Raw genomic sequence first — 17,040 nt, forward strand, 5'->3', positions numbered from 1 at the left:
ATTTCATTTTTCTATTTTCTTTTCTCTGTGAGTGTCAATTATGCACACATTGGGCCGGGTCGATCCCAATCCCCTGCAAACAGACGGTGGGTGATTTTACAGTAAATAAACAGCTCGTTTAAATAGATTGGATATGAAGGATTGCATTATGTAGAGTCTTTTTTTTATTTATTTTCCTTCTTGGAAGTTTTGTTAATTAAGGGTTTATTCACGAGTTACTCACTTTTGCTTGGTGACTAAATTTCAACAGATAGATTGTTCTATTTTCGAATCGGGTCGGTGATTGCTTTTGTAAAACTCACTGATTGTGTAGTTTTTTGTTTTTTATTGTGCCTGATGTTTTTCGATATACCGCTGTGTGTAAGATTCACATTAAGATACTGACTAGATTACTGAGCTGTAAATATTAGGATGACAAAAAAAAAAACATTTTCAGTCAAACAGTTGTTGATTTTCAATGAATGCTAGAACCAAAAGAAAAATATTTTGTCGCTAGTCCTTTATAAAGCTGGAGCCAACTTTTTTTTTTTTTATAACATACCTTAACTCGACATGCCTTACTTAAAAGAGTGGACATACATTTCCTTTAAAAGTTTCTGGTAGTGGCTGACGGTGTTGATTTGCAAGAACCTCGCCTTGTGTTTTGTTTTCTATTCTAAGAGGCACATTAAACTGACATCTTCTCAAAGCGCTGATGTGAGCAAGCTCAAGTAGCGAAGCTGGAAAGAAAAATAAAACTAGCTAAGCTTGTTGATTAGAATAAGGAATAAAAGTGCCTGATAAAGTCGGAGTAGATTTTTTTTTTTTTCCTGTGAGCTACCAGCAAATGTAAGCGAATATTGCACTGGTGGAGAGAACGCACAGTACCCTGGCAGGTGGTGGTGGTGTTGAGGACTGATAAGTCCAAGTCTGGGGCCTCATGCCCCCGCCGCCCGACACAACACCCATGCGAAGGATACAGCGACGCACACACACACGCACACGCACACTCGTCTGGATAACAAGCACACTTCAGTGAACCCTGTGACCCCATGTTAGTACCACGGTAATGTGCCAACAATAACTCACTAAACACAAGTAACCTATTCACTCGTTTCAATATTATCATTTTTATTAAAAATGCAACTTTAATTTTAGTGAGATTGAAATGACAAATACACACTAAAAAATTGCTCAGTACAAATTCTTTATTCTCAATTTGTTGTATGGCTTTTCTTAAAAGGACTATAAAAGTCATTTGCTGATGCAACCAGAAAGTGATCTACAAATAGGCCTCGTCTGTAGCAGCACTCACACAAATGCACTGTCATGGTGACAAAATAATTTGACCCCATGAATAAATGTGCAGGTATGCTTCTGCAGGTTAATTGGCATCAGTGCTACAACTACAGTCATAGTACAAAAAGAAAAGAAAAAAAAATAACACGCTATTTAACTTAGTACCTCTTATAAATACCTACATATAAATATTGTAAATGTACTTGAGGACTGAAAATATCTTGAATGCAGTGCTTGGACAATTGGTGACGATGAGATACAGAGGAGAAAAAAACAACAAAACAAGCAAACAATGCACTGGTTGAGCGCCGTGTCGGTTAGCATCTATTACAAGAAGGCAGCACGCTTGGTCCCAAACGGCCACACACGGCATGTAATCATCTACATCCACCGAAAATAACTACGATACGAGTGGGTCAGGTTAATGACTGACTGATGGGAACAGAGCAGTTACAAAGTCTGCACTTCTGGCAAAAGAAGCTTGAGTGAATCAGGGGAGGGGGGGCGGGGCGTACTTTTTATTTATTAAGGCCTCTTCAATAAAAAGAATGTCTTCCTGATCTCGTCCAGGCAGAATACAATGCAGCTCCAAGTCCTTTTTTTTGTTGTTTTTTTGGGTAAGGTCAAACATTGTGTCCCCCATGTTGGAGCTGAGCTGAGTGCTGGGAGTTTGTTCATGGCGGCGCAGTGCTTTACCTCACCGTGATCGAGCACGAGGGCAGTGATGGTGAGAGGCTGACCACCCCCCCTTCTCCTCACCCTCCCCTCCCAACCGCAGTGTCCGTGGACAGCAGCCCCTCTCACATCCAGCTGAGATACTTCGAAGCATGTCACAGGATGCTCTCAAAACAATATGGACCACAGACGTGTGTCACTTCACTGACTGAGCCAAGAGGCATGAAAATGATAACGATGGCTTACAAATCAACAATAACATCAATATAATAATAATAGTAAAGGACAATACAAAGAAGAACAATAATAATAATAATAATAATAATAAAGAATCAGCTCCTAGAAGCCCTTGGAAGCGATCTTGTACATTAAAGCTTCTCAGCCTGCCTATACGCCCCCCCCCCCCCGCCCCTCCCACCCCATCTTCACCCTTTACACCGTGCGCAAAGAGGACATCCTGATATATAGCGTCTAGTGCAATAGTCGCCCTCCTTTTCCTGAAATGTCTTGAAAACTGGGTAGCCCCAAAGGGCATTTTGTCATCCTCTGTCCACCTTCTGACCCCTCCCTCCCTCCCTCCGTCCGTCCCCCCCTCCACACTCTTTCCTCAGCTCACTGCATGCGGTCAGGCTGGATTTGCTGCTGCGGAGCGTAGTGCAGGAAGGCGGTGGCCGGCCCGGCGGCCGAGGGCAGGCTGGGGTGCACGGTGGATGGCGCGGTGGCGGCGGGGGCCGGCCCCACGCTGGCGGCGGGGCTGGCGGCGTAACTGTAGCCCAGGAAGCCGGCCGGGGAGGCGGCGTAGGGATACTGCTGCTCGAAGTTGGCTTGGGCGTACTGCGTGTAGGCGGCGCTGTAGTCCAGGTACGGGCTGCTAGTCACCGAGGACGACAGCTGGGTGGGCAGCACCAGGCTGGGCTGCACGTAGGCTTGCGGGTAGACGTAAGGCGGGGCCAACCTGCACACAGTAACAAAAAAATTAAAAAGAGCAAAAAAAGGGGCGTTAGGCTTCGATTGTTTACATTTTCTTCCAGAGCGTAAAGCAAACTGCGTAGCGGGGACTCTCACAGTTGTGAGCGCCAGAGGCGGTTAGGAGGAGATGGAGATGACTCTACTTTCTGTCTGTGTCGGTTAGCAAAAAAAAAAACCTACCAAACATGTTAGGTTGGGCCTTCTAAGCTCCAAGTGTGGGGAGGAGTGGCTGAATGATGGAGTCAGCCGTTACTGGCAGGTTTTCAAGTTCAGGCACCAGCAGAGTGTTTTAACAGCTGCTGCTTTTCACACGCACACACACACACACACACCAAAAAAAAAAAAAAACACGCGCACACACGCTGCGGGGGGCTTATCAATACTGCTGTCAGGTGCTGTGGTAGCTCTTTGACAGGTGATTGAAACTGTTCTGTGTGGCTCAAAAGTTCTCTCGAACCACGTCCCCCCACATCCCCTAGTTTTTTTTTTTAAACCAGGACCACCAAAATAACTTGTTTGTGCTGATTTTAATCCACATGAGGATATTCTATTTACACTCTGTACGGCACAACACACGCAGGCACGTGAAAGCGAGCGAGCGTGCAAATGGTGGGTGGCCGCGCCCCTGAGCTGAGAACGTGTTGGTTTGATGCCTTGCTCAAGGGCACGCCAACAGTAGTCGGGATGCAGACTAGTAACAAATAACTAGTTGCTTGTTTTTTTTTTTGAGGGGGCGTGGGCACAGCGGGACAAGATCCCTGCCTGACCTGACCCTCCGGTTCCAAGCTGGAGCTCGACATGCTGAAGACCACTGATTGGTTGGTTGACAAACAGCACAGTGCAAATGTCTTTTGTTGTGTTAGCAATGCTATATTGACCTTATAGTGCATAACCACCAGACACCTGACAGAAAGATGGACGTTAAGATTCTGAATGGTATATAACTTAACTATTTCTTATTGCATTATTTGCCAATGTCTGTACTACGAAAAAGGTCATTGCAGCAAAGCTAGGGATGGTCCAAGACTTTTGCATTGTACTTTGGAAGAACACAAAATTTTACTTGTCGTTGTTAATGAAGAATACCAAGACGCAGTTCACCAACAATGGAAAAGCAGCAAAATCGCAATGCTTAGTGGATTTGGTGCTTTTTTTTTTTTTTTTTTATATATACACATTTTAGTTCGGCGTGGCAAAACATTGATGAAGAAAGAAAAACGCATCAAAACAAACGTCATTAACTGAGCTGCCTCTCAGTGCTGATAAAACATTTCAGCTTCCGTCTTCAATCATCAGTAATGAGGGGCTGCCGTGGAATCAACACAGTAAGGGATGGAAGCATGCAATAATAGGGATGTCATCACGCTCCACGACACACACACTCACACACACACACACACCCACACACACACACGCACGGCAGCCTCCCACACACCAGTAACCACTGCAAACCCCAAACCATGCCATAATAGGGAAAGAGTCACACCGCAACCAGCGCAACCTCTTCACTACATATCACTCGCACACAAAACGGGAAAAGATAAAAAGGCACTCCAAAACATCACAGCACACCGCACGGCACGCCACGGCACTCTCAAGCCATCACTGGCACCTTGCAGAGAGACGGGATGTGGGGGTAGGACATTTGCTGTCAAACCCTTCCTCGGGACTAGTCCTATATTTGGGGGAGGGGGGCGGGGGGTGTCCTCTGATCATCAGCTGGCAGCGTACAGCAACCGCGGCAGGAAATTGGACAGGAGGAGGATTATTATCAACAAAGAAATGTTTTTTTGTTTTTTGTTTTTTTTTTTAAATCTGACTGTATATGTATACACGTATATCAAAATCAATGTTCCATACTACATCCTCTTACACACACACCCGCTTCATTCCTAAGCAGGAGCAAAATAAGAAGACAGAATCTAATCCGATGAACAAACGCGACGGATAAAAACTAGACTCCGACGGCCAATGAGCAAACAAATGTCAAAAAAGTATTCAGCCTCATGCGCCGCTCGCAATGACCATACATTAGTACACTCGCCGAGTGTGCAGAACGTGACTCGTCTCCGGCCTTGACTGTCGCCCGCTGATGTAATCTCCCACAAGGAAATCTGAAGGGATCGTGTGGACTTAAAATGGAATGCAGAGGATAAGGCCAGACAAAAGGAATCCTTTTCCTGATATGATGCCGAGGTGTTAGCTTTAATTTTAGCTTGTATCTAAAGAGATAAGCAGTGAGAGGATGCCGAGAGGTCTGGTGTGGACCGTGAGCGGGTGACAGGCCAACGTGGACACGGGCCAGAAAGTCCGAGGTCAGCTGCTTTTGTGCTGACGGCGGCCTTGCGTGATTTTGACACAATGGCACTGTGGGGCTAGCTTGGTTTAAGAAGCATATTTGAAATGAATGCTTGTAAATATTGCAAATACGCACAGGAAAGGCACGGCCTCATGATTAGGATATCAAACAGAAACGCGACATTTCTGGAAAATCAACACAAATTATATGCAGATTTTGCAGCACAGCAGCATGTGTGCGTCCCAAGAGAACATCTAATAAAAGTCGAAATGAGACGGAAAATTAATATTTAACAGCACTTAAGTGGACCTCGCTCATTTTTTATTTATTTTTTTTTTACAGCAGATGTGTTCATTTTTGGTGCTAACATGAAAACCCACCGCCTAATATCCTTCGCTTTCCACTTGAGGATGCGACGTTTCACACCTGTAGTGGTGTGTTTCCTTGGATGCACGCTGCCTCATTAAAAAAACAACAGCTCCAGATAAAAGCAAGGCTCAACACCCCCTTTAACTACCTAACCCCGACCCCCCCACTGCATCGCAGAAGTGTCAGCTTTCACACTGCCAGTGGCGGCCAAGGAAGAGACTGATTTAAATAATAATTTGAAAAAAACCCAAAAAAAACAGGCGTCCATCAATGCAAAGATGACTGGAGTGGGAAATGGTGAGCGAATGTGGTGGGGGGTCGTCGCTATCAAAACAATGACTTGCCTCACCTCTTCTGACCCTTACAGTCCAAAGCATCTGCTGACCGTAGATATAATACACACGCACACACACACACACTGTATACAATACTCCATTTCTGCTTACAATCCCACTTGAGACCGTGTCAGCACGCCATATGTCGTCAAGGGGGGAGAAGAGGCTGAAAGAAAAGCCACTTGTAGGCCGTGTGTCTTAGGGAGGCCTGCGTCTGTCACTCACCATCTCCAAGACTCAGGGGCAGGAGGACAGGTGCTTGGTGTATCCCGCCGCCTCTGTGGGGTGGTGGCCACGGGTGATTAAAAGGCTGTAATATGAGCCGGCACCTGCCACAGCCATACCTCAAAACGGCACATTTCAAAACCCACAGGGCTTTTTTTTTCTGTGCAATCTGTGATCGCCATGGTAACAGAAGCGCGGACATGGGACTTTCCCGGGTTCTCCGCGTGGCCCGGAACAAGACGGGACATATTCCCGGCGGATCATTTATACACAGCCTGGTTTGATTTAATGACACATGAGTAGACAATAACTGCCAGTTGACGACAGTTTTTTTTTGTTTTTTTTTTAAGGGGGGGGGGGCATGTTATTTTATCAGTGTCCCTACAGAGTGTGGAAACATGAAAACAGCAAAACGCTCATTAACTGCTCAGCAGTCCGTGTCTGAGACGCTCGCCCCGGCTGCTCCTGCAAAACACCCGCTTCCGGGATTCCGAGCCCACTCGAGGAAAGTAGACTCGTCAATAAGCTCCTGAACAAAAACTTAACAAGTGAGTCACACGTTCACCTTTGGAATGCCCTTCATTTACCACAGATACGCGAGCAATCTCCATGGCCTAGAAAATTCTAATATGCTAATGGACTCCCTCTGGAGTTGCAAGCAGGCCCAGAAACTGACATGTACTTTCCAGAGGCCCTGTTTGTCCAAGAAATAGTGGCCTAGTGGCATTGCACAAAGTTTCTAACACAAGAGTGCGCACACAGACACACATTATACACACACACAGGCACGCACAAGCGCCCACTCCCTTTCACTTACCCATACTGCCTCTGGATGAATGCCGGGTGAATGGGCTGCACTCCGATGGATATGCCTGCAAGATACGAGGTCGACTGTCAGACACACACATTTGCATTTACAGAGGAGGAGCAGAGAACAATACACAAAGACCATAAGCGAGACAGAGGCAGGGCCTGTTCCAATCTTTGTGCAACAACGTGCGATAGAGCGAACCCCCGCTATTTCGTGGTTTATCTTTTTTAGAGGTTTTTACAGTTCAGTGTACAGTAAATTCAAATTCAGTTGCGCGTCTTGAGTGTCGTTCCACGAGGCACTGAACTCTTCTGGATGTAGCTGAAGCGGAATTAAGAGAAGAGCTAAGCAGAGAGAAGGTATAATGCATTTTAAAAAGTCTGCACACCCCTAATCCAATACAAGGTTCTCAAAATCTAAATAAAATTTGGTGTTTTTACGTCGAAATCTGCGAGCACAAGCAGTAATCCGAAAAGAGCCTCCAGGGCATCACAGGGATCTCATTGTTTAAAGATATCACTTAAGAGAAGGGTACCAATTAATTTCCAAGGCATTAATATCATATTGAAGACAAAATAGACAATCATCATCAAGTGGAGAAATTATGAACTATGCAAACGTCATCAAAAGAACGCCACACCTACAGTGAAGCATGGTTGTGCCATCATCATGCTTTGTAAATGATTTTATTCAATCTTTAGCACCACTGACATCAAATCTATGCTAATTCCCGTTAGCCTATCAATGGTGTTCCCCATTATACGTTAGCATTCAGCTAGTGGACTTTTGGTTGAGCTGCTATTTGAAGCAAGCATGTGCCAGTGAGAGAGTGAAGTTTAAAGAACATGTTACAAAGTACTACTCATATTATAACCAATACTAATAAGGAATATTTAATCGTGTTTTAACAAGCTGTAATTATTATTCTCATATGTTCATTCGACAGTCATTTTTCACCTATCGCGAACGAAACATGACTGATTGTCATCAAGTTTCGTAAACAAATGGATTCATAAACATCTCCTTTTGGACGTGCCATATGTTAGACAATATGCTAATAAGATGTACAGTTTTTCCCGAGCCCCTCTTATCAAGAACAGGCTGTCGTTTGATCCTTCAAGTCAGTCCAAACTGGAGCTCGCTTGTTGATCAAGCTGGGAACACTCTGATTTCATGAAAACATACAAGGGAAAAAAAAAATATGTCCCACCTGTTTGAATGCTGCGGGGCTTGGCACCAAGATAGGCCAGGTTGACATTGGCCTTTCTGCCGTCAATAATGGGGTTGGGATCCTTGCAGGCTCTCTCAGCCGACCCTCGGTCTGTCATCGTTACCTGGCGAATGACATCGTGATGGCAATAATCATTGATTGTTAAGAATTTGGTCTAATGCATAGTAGAAGGAGTGCACTGATTGGCTGTGACAAGCAGAGGCATGGTTGATTCAGCCTCAAGTGGTTTGCTAGAAGACCAATGAGAGGTTAGGTTACATCCCGCAGATCTCTGATATGAAAAAGTTTGCAATCGTCTTGAAATGCCACAGCATGGCGGCAAAGCACTACTGTTGTCTAAATGAAGCGCCTGAATTCATTTCAAGACAGTTCGTCGGCAACAAGACGGCAGCAAAGCACTACGATTGTCGAAATGAAACGCCTCAATTCAGTTTTAAAAAGCCCCTCGGCACCAAGGTCCCTTTAAGATGGTACCAAAGTAAAACCTTTTTTTTTTTTTTAATTTGGCTGGACCACAAAAAGAGCAAATGATGGAAGGTTAAATGTCAAATTGCGAATGTTAAACAGCAACATAGTGACGGTTAACTATAATTTTCTTTAGGGATGGAACCCCCACTGAAAAAAAACTAAATCCTATTTTCATTCCCACTCTTAAACCCAAACCAATCCCATGGTTATTTCTTTCAAGTAGCCCACAACGGAATTGGCATACCTGCTGAAATATGGATTCGAGCGGAGTAACATTTAAGAAGGTTATCCAATTAGGGACGCAATATTAAGGCGCTTGTCTTCGTCCGCCCCCTCCTTTCTCCCTCCAGGCATTAGACAAGCCCTTCTGTTTTGATTGCCATGTTCTGCCAACTCAGTGGCTTCGCTCAGCTCAAACTGCAACTGAATGAATGTCGGTCATGGCTATCATTGTTTTAAAGGGCATTAAAAAAAAAAAAAGCAAAGCGACAAAAAGCCCACTGCGCCGTCTGTGTTGTGAACACACAGGAAGGAACGAGGCTTTGTTTACACTGTGTGGAGCCTTGCTGTGGGGGTCCCACTAATCCACTTCTGAAGTGTGTTTGGATAAAAGGTGAGCTCAGCTTTGGGCCACCTCGCCCGCCCCCTTTCGAAAGGAGCAGTTTGTCTCCTGTTGGTCAACTAATCATGTGCATGGGTGACAGCAGGGCAGACACATCCCGACAAGCCTGTTTGACAGGTAACACCGGTCTCCACACTCAACCGTTAGCAACAAGACTCGTCGGGCAGTTTTCCCCGGTTTAGTAGCTGATGTGTAAACACCAAGCAATTGTCTTCCATAATGCCTGTAAACACACACACACACACACACACACACACACACACACACACACACACATCACAACACTTTTCCATTCCTTCTTTGGCCTGACAGAACTAGTGCTGATGGGTCTTTTCAGAGTTCTGGTAAATATTTGCATTGCTCACATGGCTTCTGTGCTTTGTGTCAAAGGGAGAATGGCCGGTTTTATCTGGCAGGGGCGGACGGGATAAGTCACCTATTAGCGAGGCCTGAGAGAATGCAACAGGACACTTTTTGTTCACTGGATTCATAAACAATTCCATCATGATTTATGTATGACGTTTTGTGATTGTTGGGAGGGGGGGGGGCTGGCGGCGCAACTTTAGGCCAAAGCGACTTCCAAAAGATAAGATCTTTGCCGAGTTGACGGCAACATTCACAGGGTGTAGACAATTCAATTTCATAGCGGCCAAGTTGCAGCGTAAATCATCAAAACGGTGAGCAATGCAGGCGCTTCCGTCTATGACAATGGAGGGCACTCTGCACAAGGTCAACGTCTCCCACTGCTGCTGCTCCAAAAGAACCATATAAAGGAACCAAGTGCTGACAGACTCTCCCACACTTAAAACCATAAGCCAGGGGTGAATGGGGTTGTCTTTTGGGGTAGGGGGGGGGTTGCATGTGTGGAAATATAATCTTCTTAGTTAACTCGTGTGATTCCCTCATCCTCATTAAGATAGAGAGACAATTCAATTACATGGACAGGGCATAAAGTCGACATGGATCTAAGTGGTAGTCATACAAGGACAAAACATCAACACGTGGGGAGGCGCACAAAACAACAAAGTGTTTGGACGGCAAATTCAATGAGATACACTCCATTAGGCGAATGAGGGCAGCGTGTCAATTCCATCACGGTGAAAAAGTGAGCGACTTGTATCTTGTTCTACTTACAAAACCATATCCTCGGGACTTGCCGGTCTGCCTGTCGGTTATCACCACAGCCTCGTCAATGTCCCCAAAGGCCTCGAAGTATTTTCGCAGCGAAGCGTCGTTGGTGTGGTACGGCAGGCCGCCGACGAAGATTTTGGTAAAAGTAGTGTCCTTCTGGAGCGTGGTGGGATGCATGGCTTCCAGGGCTCCGTTCATAAACTGATGCAAAAGCATTGGTGAGCCGGCCAAACCTCCAGAGGCACACATTGGCTAAACTGACTTCACGTAGCTTTAACGACGGCCCGGCATTAGTGAAAACGTTTTGAAACGATAGTACACCGACTCGATGTGCCGCGCGTAAAAACAAAGCTGTTCGCAACCGCTAGCTAATTTACTCGTATAAGGGGGATCCTCTTCTCGCGTGCACAACAGATAGATTGTTGTACAAGGCAAGTGGCGAGTATTTTTATATGCCGGAGATGTGGCTCCGCCCCCGCACAACTCTTAGCCAATCACATGAGCGCCTGCGTGCCAACTTCTTTGCGTTGTCCCCCATATCGCCCCGCCCACACGGAACCCCCGCTGCACCTGCCTTTGTCCTTCAGAGACTCCAAATTGTACCCCCCCCCCAAAAAAAAATAAATACAGGACAGTGCCTTAACCCATTCTCCTCAAAGGAGATTTTATATCCAATTAGTGTGCATTCATTGCGTATGAGTGGCGTCCAGTTTGAAAGAAATAAAATATTTGCTTTACTTTAGTGACCATCTTTGGAACTGTAGAATCGCAAATGTATGCCTTTTCAAAACAACAGTAATGCAGTAAATTCATTTGGTAAACTACTAACTTAATCATTCTCATTATTCTTTTTAAATCAATTTAATCTTGCCATTGACTGGAAACCAGTCCATGGTGCACCTTGTCTCGAACCCAAAGCCAACTGGGATAGGCTAAAATTTACCTACAAAATATGGATGGGAAATATTTGTCTAGTGATCATCAATCTTTCCCTTGGTGGACTGGTAACCACTCCAATGTGGATTCCCCATGTTTGCTTTGACCTCTGTTCTCCACTAATTGAAGTCTCGAACCCTAGCACTATTGAAAAATGGATGATTATCAATCATGAAACTCAGTCATATTGGGGCTTTGTGTAGTTATGACCATCTGTTTTATTAATATCCACCACCCATGTTTTAAAGCAATGTAACTCAACTTTTTCAGGATATTGAATATGGCCTTGTTTGGTACGCACCTTAAAATGAGCTGCTTCAAAAACTGAATCGGGTGCACTAAGTTGAGGACATTTCACACCAAAGAGGCAAGCTGTGTCAGAAAATGGTGCCACTTGCATACGGATTTTGAGAGGCGACGGTGAAGTGCAGCCGCAGAAAAATCTTCCCGCCCTTGGCGACTTGGAGTCCCTCTGCTAAGTATCAAGGGTCAGGCTCACAGAGAGGTGACACTCCAATAACCTCAATAAAACGGCATTTAATTCACACCTTGGGCTCTCTGACCCGGTTCACTTTTCACACTTGGCCTTTGTTGCTACCACGGTGACCTCATTTATAACCTCGTGGCAACCCCCTACCACACTTGCATAGATGTTTAGCCCCAACCTTTAAAGGATTCAACCTGTATGAAGAATCTTTGATCTCATTTGTCCTTCTTTAGGTCCTTGATCTGACCTAACACCTTCAGTTAAGAGCAATATAGACAACACGCTCCACCTGCTGGTCAATTTACTTAAAACAAGCATTCGCGAGCAAACCAACACGTTTATACAATCCCATTATGGGATTTATGTCCCTATGTCACTCACTAACACATTTACATCTCAAAAAGTCGATATCATTAAGTAATATGAGTGAGTCTACCAAATGTTTGATTGCAATAATCACAATAGGCAGAAGTGGTTAGCATAAATGCCTTCAAATGTATGTAGTTTTGAGTTCAAATCTTCGCGCAGGTCTTCGTGTTCTCCCCTCGCGCGGGTTTACTCTGGCTTCCTCCCATATCCCAAACACATTCATGTTAGGTTAAGAGAAGACTGTAAATGGTTGTTCTTGTACACGTGCCCCACCTATCGCCCAATCTCAGCTGGCCCCAGTTCACAGAAGAACCTACTGAGGACAAGTCACAGATAATAAATGGATGAAAGGCATTTCAGTCCAATTCGCTTGACTTATTTATTTTACATCAACATTCCAGAGATAAACCACAGAGTAACAACAAATTAAAAATGGACAGTCTTTGGAGAAGTGTAAAAAAAAAAAAAAAAACATAAGGACACAGAAGAAAACCATACCCCGATGTAAATGAATGACAAACCCTCCAAATGTATGCAACTTTATACAACCATTTTTTTTGTAGGCCTCTCTGATTGGTCCATGGACAGGAAGCAGCATCACAGCAGCTGGTCCAGGTGTTTGTCAAAAGGAAGGAGTCTTTCTTGAGCATATACGCACTCTAAAGCATCTGGCTGTCAGCGTTTCTCCACACCAGGTGCCACTTGGCAAGAAGAATCTAAAAAAAAAAGGAGGGGAGGCAGTCAGTGAAATCCAACAGTTTATTTCAGGCTCTTTATTTCATAAATGTCCAATTTTGCACAGAATAAATAGTACAAAAATGGCACTAGTCATTGTCCAATATTGCTTTCCCAATCTCTGTATTTTGATAAATATCCTTTCATAAATACCAAGCCAAACATTTAGCACGCTATGCTACGCCTCACTGCAAAGACAGCTTCAAAAACCTGCAAGCTCCATTTTCAACCCACTCATCGGAGATGTGCAAAGGCAGCTTTGCACATGCCACAGACGTAAAAACCACACAAGCCATCAAAGAGATTTAGTCACTTGTGTAAAGCGCAATTCCCACTCAACCAGTTTGCTCCAATTTCTGCTTGGAGAAGAAGTGGCTTGGAATCAGTATTTGCGCTCATATCCATGCATGCTCGGGGCTGCACGGTGGTCGCAAAAGGCCCAGTGTGAGCCACACGTGCATAGAGGAAGTGAAGATCCCGTTCAGCGAGCGCGGCGTCCGCCGGGCTAATGGACAGTCGTTGCCGGCTTCTCACCATTTCTTGTTCCGAGGCTTCAGCTCCTCTGCGGCATTCCTCAAGAAAATGTAGTTCTTCTTCTGGGGGTTGTAGTACTCGTGGCCCTGAGGAGATCAATAGGTTCATTGGTGACCTCAACGCATTCTAAAATGTGTTGGCAACTTTTTGGGGATCAGGTTTAAGACATTTCACCTTTGACCAGTCATAGCTGGACGCATATGCAAAGATGTTCCCGTTGTGGTTAAAGCAACAGGCTGTGATGGGCTGATCGAGCTGCTCCGAAGTCTTCAACTTGGTGCGGGCGTCTTTGTCCCAAAAACTGAAGCGGCCGTCTGAGCCGACAGTTGCCAAAGTTCCGTGAACGGGATGGAAGGAAATGGCGTTGACCTGGTGGGGACGGAAAGCCATTTTGATTAGTTGTCATTCCTCCTCTTACTGACGCCTAATTTTCCAGAAAATAACTGCAAAAACAAATGATTAATAAGTTTAATTCTAGGCATGTTCTGTAAACTTTCAAACATATTAGATATTTTCATGGGGGCATCAACGGTGAGGTCCATTTACTGAGGCTTTCTGTCGTCCAGTGAGTTGTGGTCGCCCTGTCGTGTGTTAATGTAAAAATCAAAGTCTTACAGCATAGATATCCTGCGGGGTGGCCGTGTTGGTTCCGTTAGACCTGTGGCACTTGAAGGTGAAGTTGTCTTTGGCGCTAATTGAAAACGGGCAAACATAATTTTGTCAGATTGCGGCTTGCATGTTTGACAGCATTAAAATGGAATCAAGTAAGCAGTGGTTGATGAGATACTATAATAAAAAAATTAATAAAATAAGAGCTTTCGTTGGGATGCTTACGGGTTTGGAGGGTTTATATAGTGGATGGCAACACGTCCCTCGATACTTCCCAGTGCAAAGCCAGTTGGCTTGTTCTGCTTGTCCTTGAAAATGGCCACACAGCGGTGCTGCAAGCCACATTTGGAATATAACATTTTGGAATTAGAGGAAAGCTACAAATAACAAATGCGTCTTTCCTAATGAAAACAAGTACTCACCTGATGTTTAAGAGGAGATTCAAGTCGGCGAAATTCAGAAGGCTGGTTCTCTAACTGGTACACAATTAGGCCCCGCTCAGCTGTGGCCACCACCGCCATGGGGTACACCTGGAGAGCCCAATCAGAGATATTGAGATGCGACACGAAAATCCCACTCGAAATATCATCATCATCAGTTCTTCTTCAAGGCAACGTACAACATCGGCACAGTAACATCTTTCGGGCATCTGCAGAGACATCATAGGATTGGGAGAGCGGGTGTCCCAAAACTGGAATCAAAACAAAAAGTGTGCGTCATGTCAGAAAGGTTGAAAATGAACGTGATGCACTTCAAAGAGCAGACGCAGGTGAGCGCACCTTCAGTGTTTTGTCCCAGCTGCCCGTCATGACACAGCTGTAGTTAGGCGCTTTTATCCAGTGAATCGACTTGATTGGACCATCGTGCTGTTAAGAGAAATGGATGCAAGTGAGAAAGGAGAACGTTTGTGATTTTTTTTTTTTATCTCTGTGGCTGGGTTTACACTACAGGTCTGATTGCGATTTAATGTCTACAGTAGATGTGATTTTTTTTTTATTACCATGTTGAGCTCAAACATGTGCGTTGATGCCGCATTTACACTAGCAGGTATGCGATGCACATCAGATTTGATCCACATTTGGATTAGATTTTTTTTAACATTTACACTCCCATTGTAAATCAGAACTATGTCACTTCATAGCATGAAATCTGAACCGCGTCTCTTGACCTGTGCAATCTGCATTGCTTGGTTGCTGTTGAGATCCCACATCTTGGCAGTTTTGTCACAGGAAGCGGTGAAAACTTTACTCCCATCCTGGATAAAAAAAAAAAAAGGCAAGCATGGTGAACATTTATTTTGTTTATCTACAAGAGAACTTCATATATTGTCAGACTTACATCACTCCAGCATGTATCAAGCACAGGACCTGTGTGCATCTGTTGAGCTTTGGGGACAGTTTGACCATTGTCCTGCACCTCCCAGCACCGGACCTAATGGCAAACAATACAAACAAATGCAACATTTCTGTCAATATCACACAGTGTTAAGACATAAATGATGCCCTAGGGTTCACACTTTCCTCAAACCACTCTCCAATTACTCACATCATTAGCCCAGGATCCTCCAATGAGAAAGTTTCCAGGCATGGTGGGGGGGCTGAAAGCCAGACAACTGATGCTGTCATCAGGTGGGGAAGTCACTTCAACGTCCTGAGAGACAGGTAAAAAAAAAAAATTAAAATAATTGACCTATTTTGTTAGATAAATGCTGAGTAGTCTGCTATGGTAACAAGCCAACAAATGAATGGATCGCCAGTTATTGTTGTTTACCTTCATAGGATTGTGCGTGTCAGCCGTTGAGCTTCCAAAAACGCCAGTTCCCGTCGTTACAAAGCCGGTATTTGTGCCAAATAAACTCATGGTGCATTACCGTAATTGCTGATCCGACCTGACCTGGCAAAGGAAATACATGTGGCCTCTCGTCATCCAGACTACAAACTGCAATTTTGACAGGCAAATATGATGGACGTAAAGTCTTTCACTCGTTATGTATTATTAATACAACATATAATCGCGTGTAAATAAACCTGTTCATTCGATGAAGAGAAACTGCGAATATCGCCAGAATCATACCACCATGCGCAATAGCAACAACGACCAGCTGTCAAATAAAAATGTGGCGTCATTATTGTTATAAGATGGTTTACATAAGAGACGTGTGTGAAGTGTCACGAATTGAGAGCTAGCTAATGTTAGCTAGCTAGCGCCCTGTTGGAAAGCTTGCCTTCAGACCGGCGTCCCGTGAGCCACAAAGGTAAACGCAACATTTAAACAATACAGATTGCCATTTATGCATGAGTATACATACCCCGAATTCGATAATCTCTTATCCCAGACTTGACTCTGAGCTTGAGCCGAATACAACGAATTTATTCGGCGCAACAAAAAATGTGGCGCTTGTTTTGCGCTGTGTCGCAGTATGATGACGTAGGTGTGCTAGAATGAAGTGCTGTGCAGATTTCACCCCTTGAGGGCAGTGTTGGACAAACGTGCTGCTCCCTTTTGGGGTACTTATTTGTAGTTGAAGGAAATTACTGAAAAACATATATGCATTACTATATATTTAATCTTTATTTGAGGTATTTTTAAACCGATGTTACTGTTGAACATTTGTATTATTGTCATTAAAAATGGTCAACAAAATCATTTGAACGAGAGACAGCTCTAAGTATTTTTTGACACTGATTTAAAAAATGTCTTTACTTATTTGCCAGTGCATCAATTTCTTTTGGTTTTTAAGTTTTACTATAAAAGCTTTCTCACTACGGATTGCAAAATGCCTTTTAATTTATCGCTATGACGTTTCCGAATAAAAATCCACCTGTTGCTGAACCTAAACTTCATCACCATCATCATCAAAACCTGATGTGCTAGAGAATGAACAAGGGCAGATGTGGAATCAGCACATTCATATTTTGTCTGGTAGTCTGAACAGTCTGTTTTGCATGTGTCTGGTA

At 44.3% G+C, this 17,040-nt stretch overlaps 2 protein-coding genes across 4 annotated transcripts; both read right to left on the bottom strand.

Annotated features, from left to right (window-relative positions):
* Window positions 1-1,175: 1,175 nt before the first annotated feature.
* On the bottom strand, window positions 1,176-10,842 carry LOC148326800 (RNA-binding protein 38-like). The gene is made up of 4 exons (XM_088309088.1): window positions 10,417-10,842; window positions 8,172-8,295; window positions 6,968-7,022; window positions 1,176-2,908 (listed from the first exon to the last, which is right to left on the bottom strand). Exons 1-4 carry the CDS (start codon window positions 10,660-10,662, stop codon window positions 2,566-2,568), a joined length of 768 nt encoding a protein of 255 aa, XP_088165214.1. The 5' UTR covers window positions 10,663-10,842; the 3' UTR covers window positions 1,176-2,565.
* Window positions 10,843-12,565: 1,723 nt separating this feature from the next.
* Window positions 12,566-16,555, bottom strand: rae1 (ribonucleic acid export 1). 3 transcript variants are annotated; one of them, XM_088310011.1, is made up of 13 exons: window positions 16,392-16,555; window positions 15,854-15,976; window positions 15,629-15,733; window positions 15,422-15,514; window positions 15,252-15,338; window positions 14,863-14,949; window positions 14,703-14,774; window positions 14,506-14,613; window positions 14,309-14,415; window positions 14,090-14,165; window positions 13,649-13,843; window positions 13,475-13,560; window positions 12,566-12,921 (listed from the first exon to the last, which is right to left on the bottom strand). In XM_088310011.1, coding segments are annotated over exons 2-13 (1,107 nt in total). In that variant the 5' UTR covers window positions 15,944-15,976; window positions 16,392-16,555; the 3' UTR covers window positions 12,566-12,920. The 3 variants fall into 3 exon arrangements, with proteins under 3 accessions (XP_088166137.1, XP_088166136.1, XP_088166135.1); XM_088310010.1 differs by lacking the exon at window positions 12,566-12,921 and having other exon boundaries at window positions 13,471-13,560; window positions 15,854-15,971; XM_088310009.1 differs by lacking the exon at window positions 12,566-12,921 and having other exon boundaries at window positions 13,471-13,560.
* Window positions 16,556-17,040: the final 485 nt, after the last annotated feature.

The sequence above is a fragment of the Idiotropiscis lumnitzeri genome, chromosome 11 (genome assembly GCF_059441095.1).
Source record: "Idiotropiscis lumnitzeri isolate Australia: NSW breed Sydney's pygmy pipehorse chromosome 11, RoL_Ilum_1.0, whole genome shotgun sequence".
Taxonomy (NCBI): Eukaryota; Metazoa; Chordata; class Actinopteri; order Syngnathiformes; family Syngnathidae; genus Idiotropiscis; species Idiotropiscis lumnitzeri.

Excerpts from the sequence above, each read along its gene's own strand:
- rae1 (XM_088310010.1), bottom strand. The coding sequence starts at position 15,943 with ATGAGTTTATTTGGCACAAATACCGGCTTTGTAACGACGGGAACTGGC. Across the intron at positions 15,515-15,628 it reads GAGGATCCTGGGCTAATGAT|GTCCGGTGCTGGGAGGTGCA; the intron begins GTGAGTAATTGG and ends GTTTGCCATTAG. Across the intron at positions 13,844-14,089 it reads CCCCGCAGGATATCTATGCT|GTCAACGCCATTTCCTTCCA; the intron begins GTAAGACTTTGA and ends CGTCCCCACCAG.
- LOC148326800 (XM_088309088.1), bottom strand. The coding sequence starts at position 10,662 with ATGTGTGCCTCTGGAGGTTTGGCCGGCTCACCAATGCTTTTGCATCAG. Across the intron at positions 8,296-10,416 it reads AGTCCCGAGGATATGGTTTT|GTAACGATGACAGACCGAGG; the intron begins GTAAGTAGAACA and ends GTCATTCGCCAG. Across the intron at positions 2,909-6,967 it reads TTCATCCAGAGGCAGTATGG|GTTGGCCCCGCCTTACGTCT; the intron begins GTAAGTGAAAGG and ends TACTGTGTGCAG.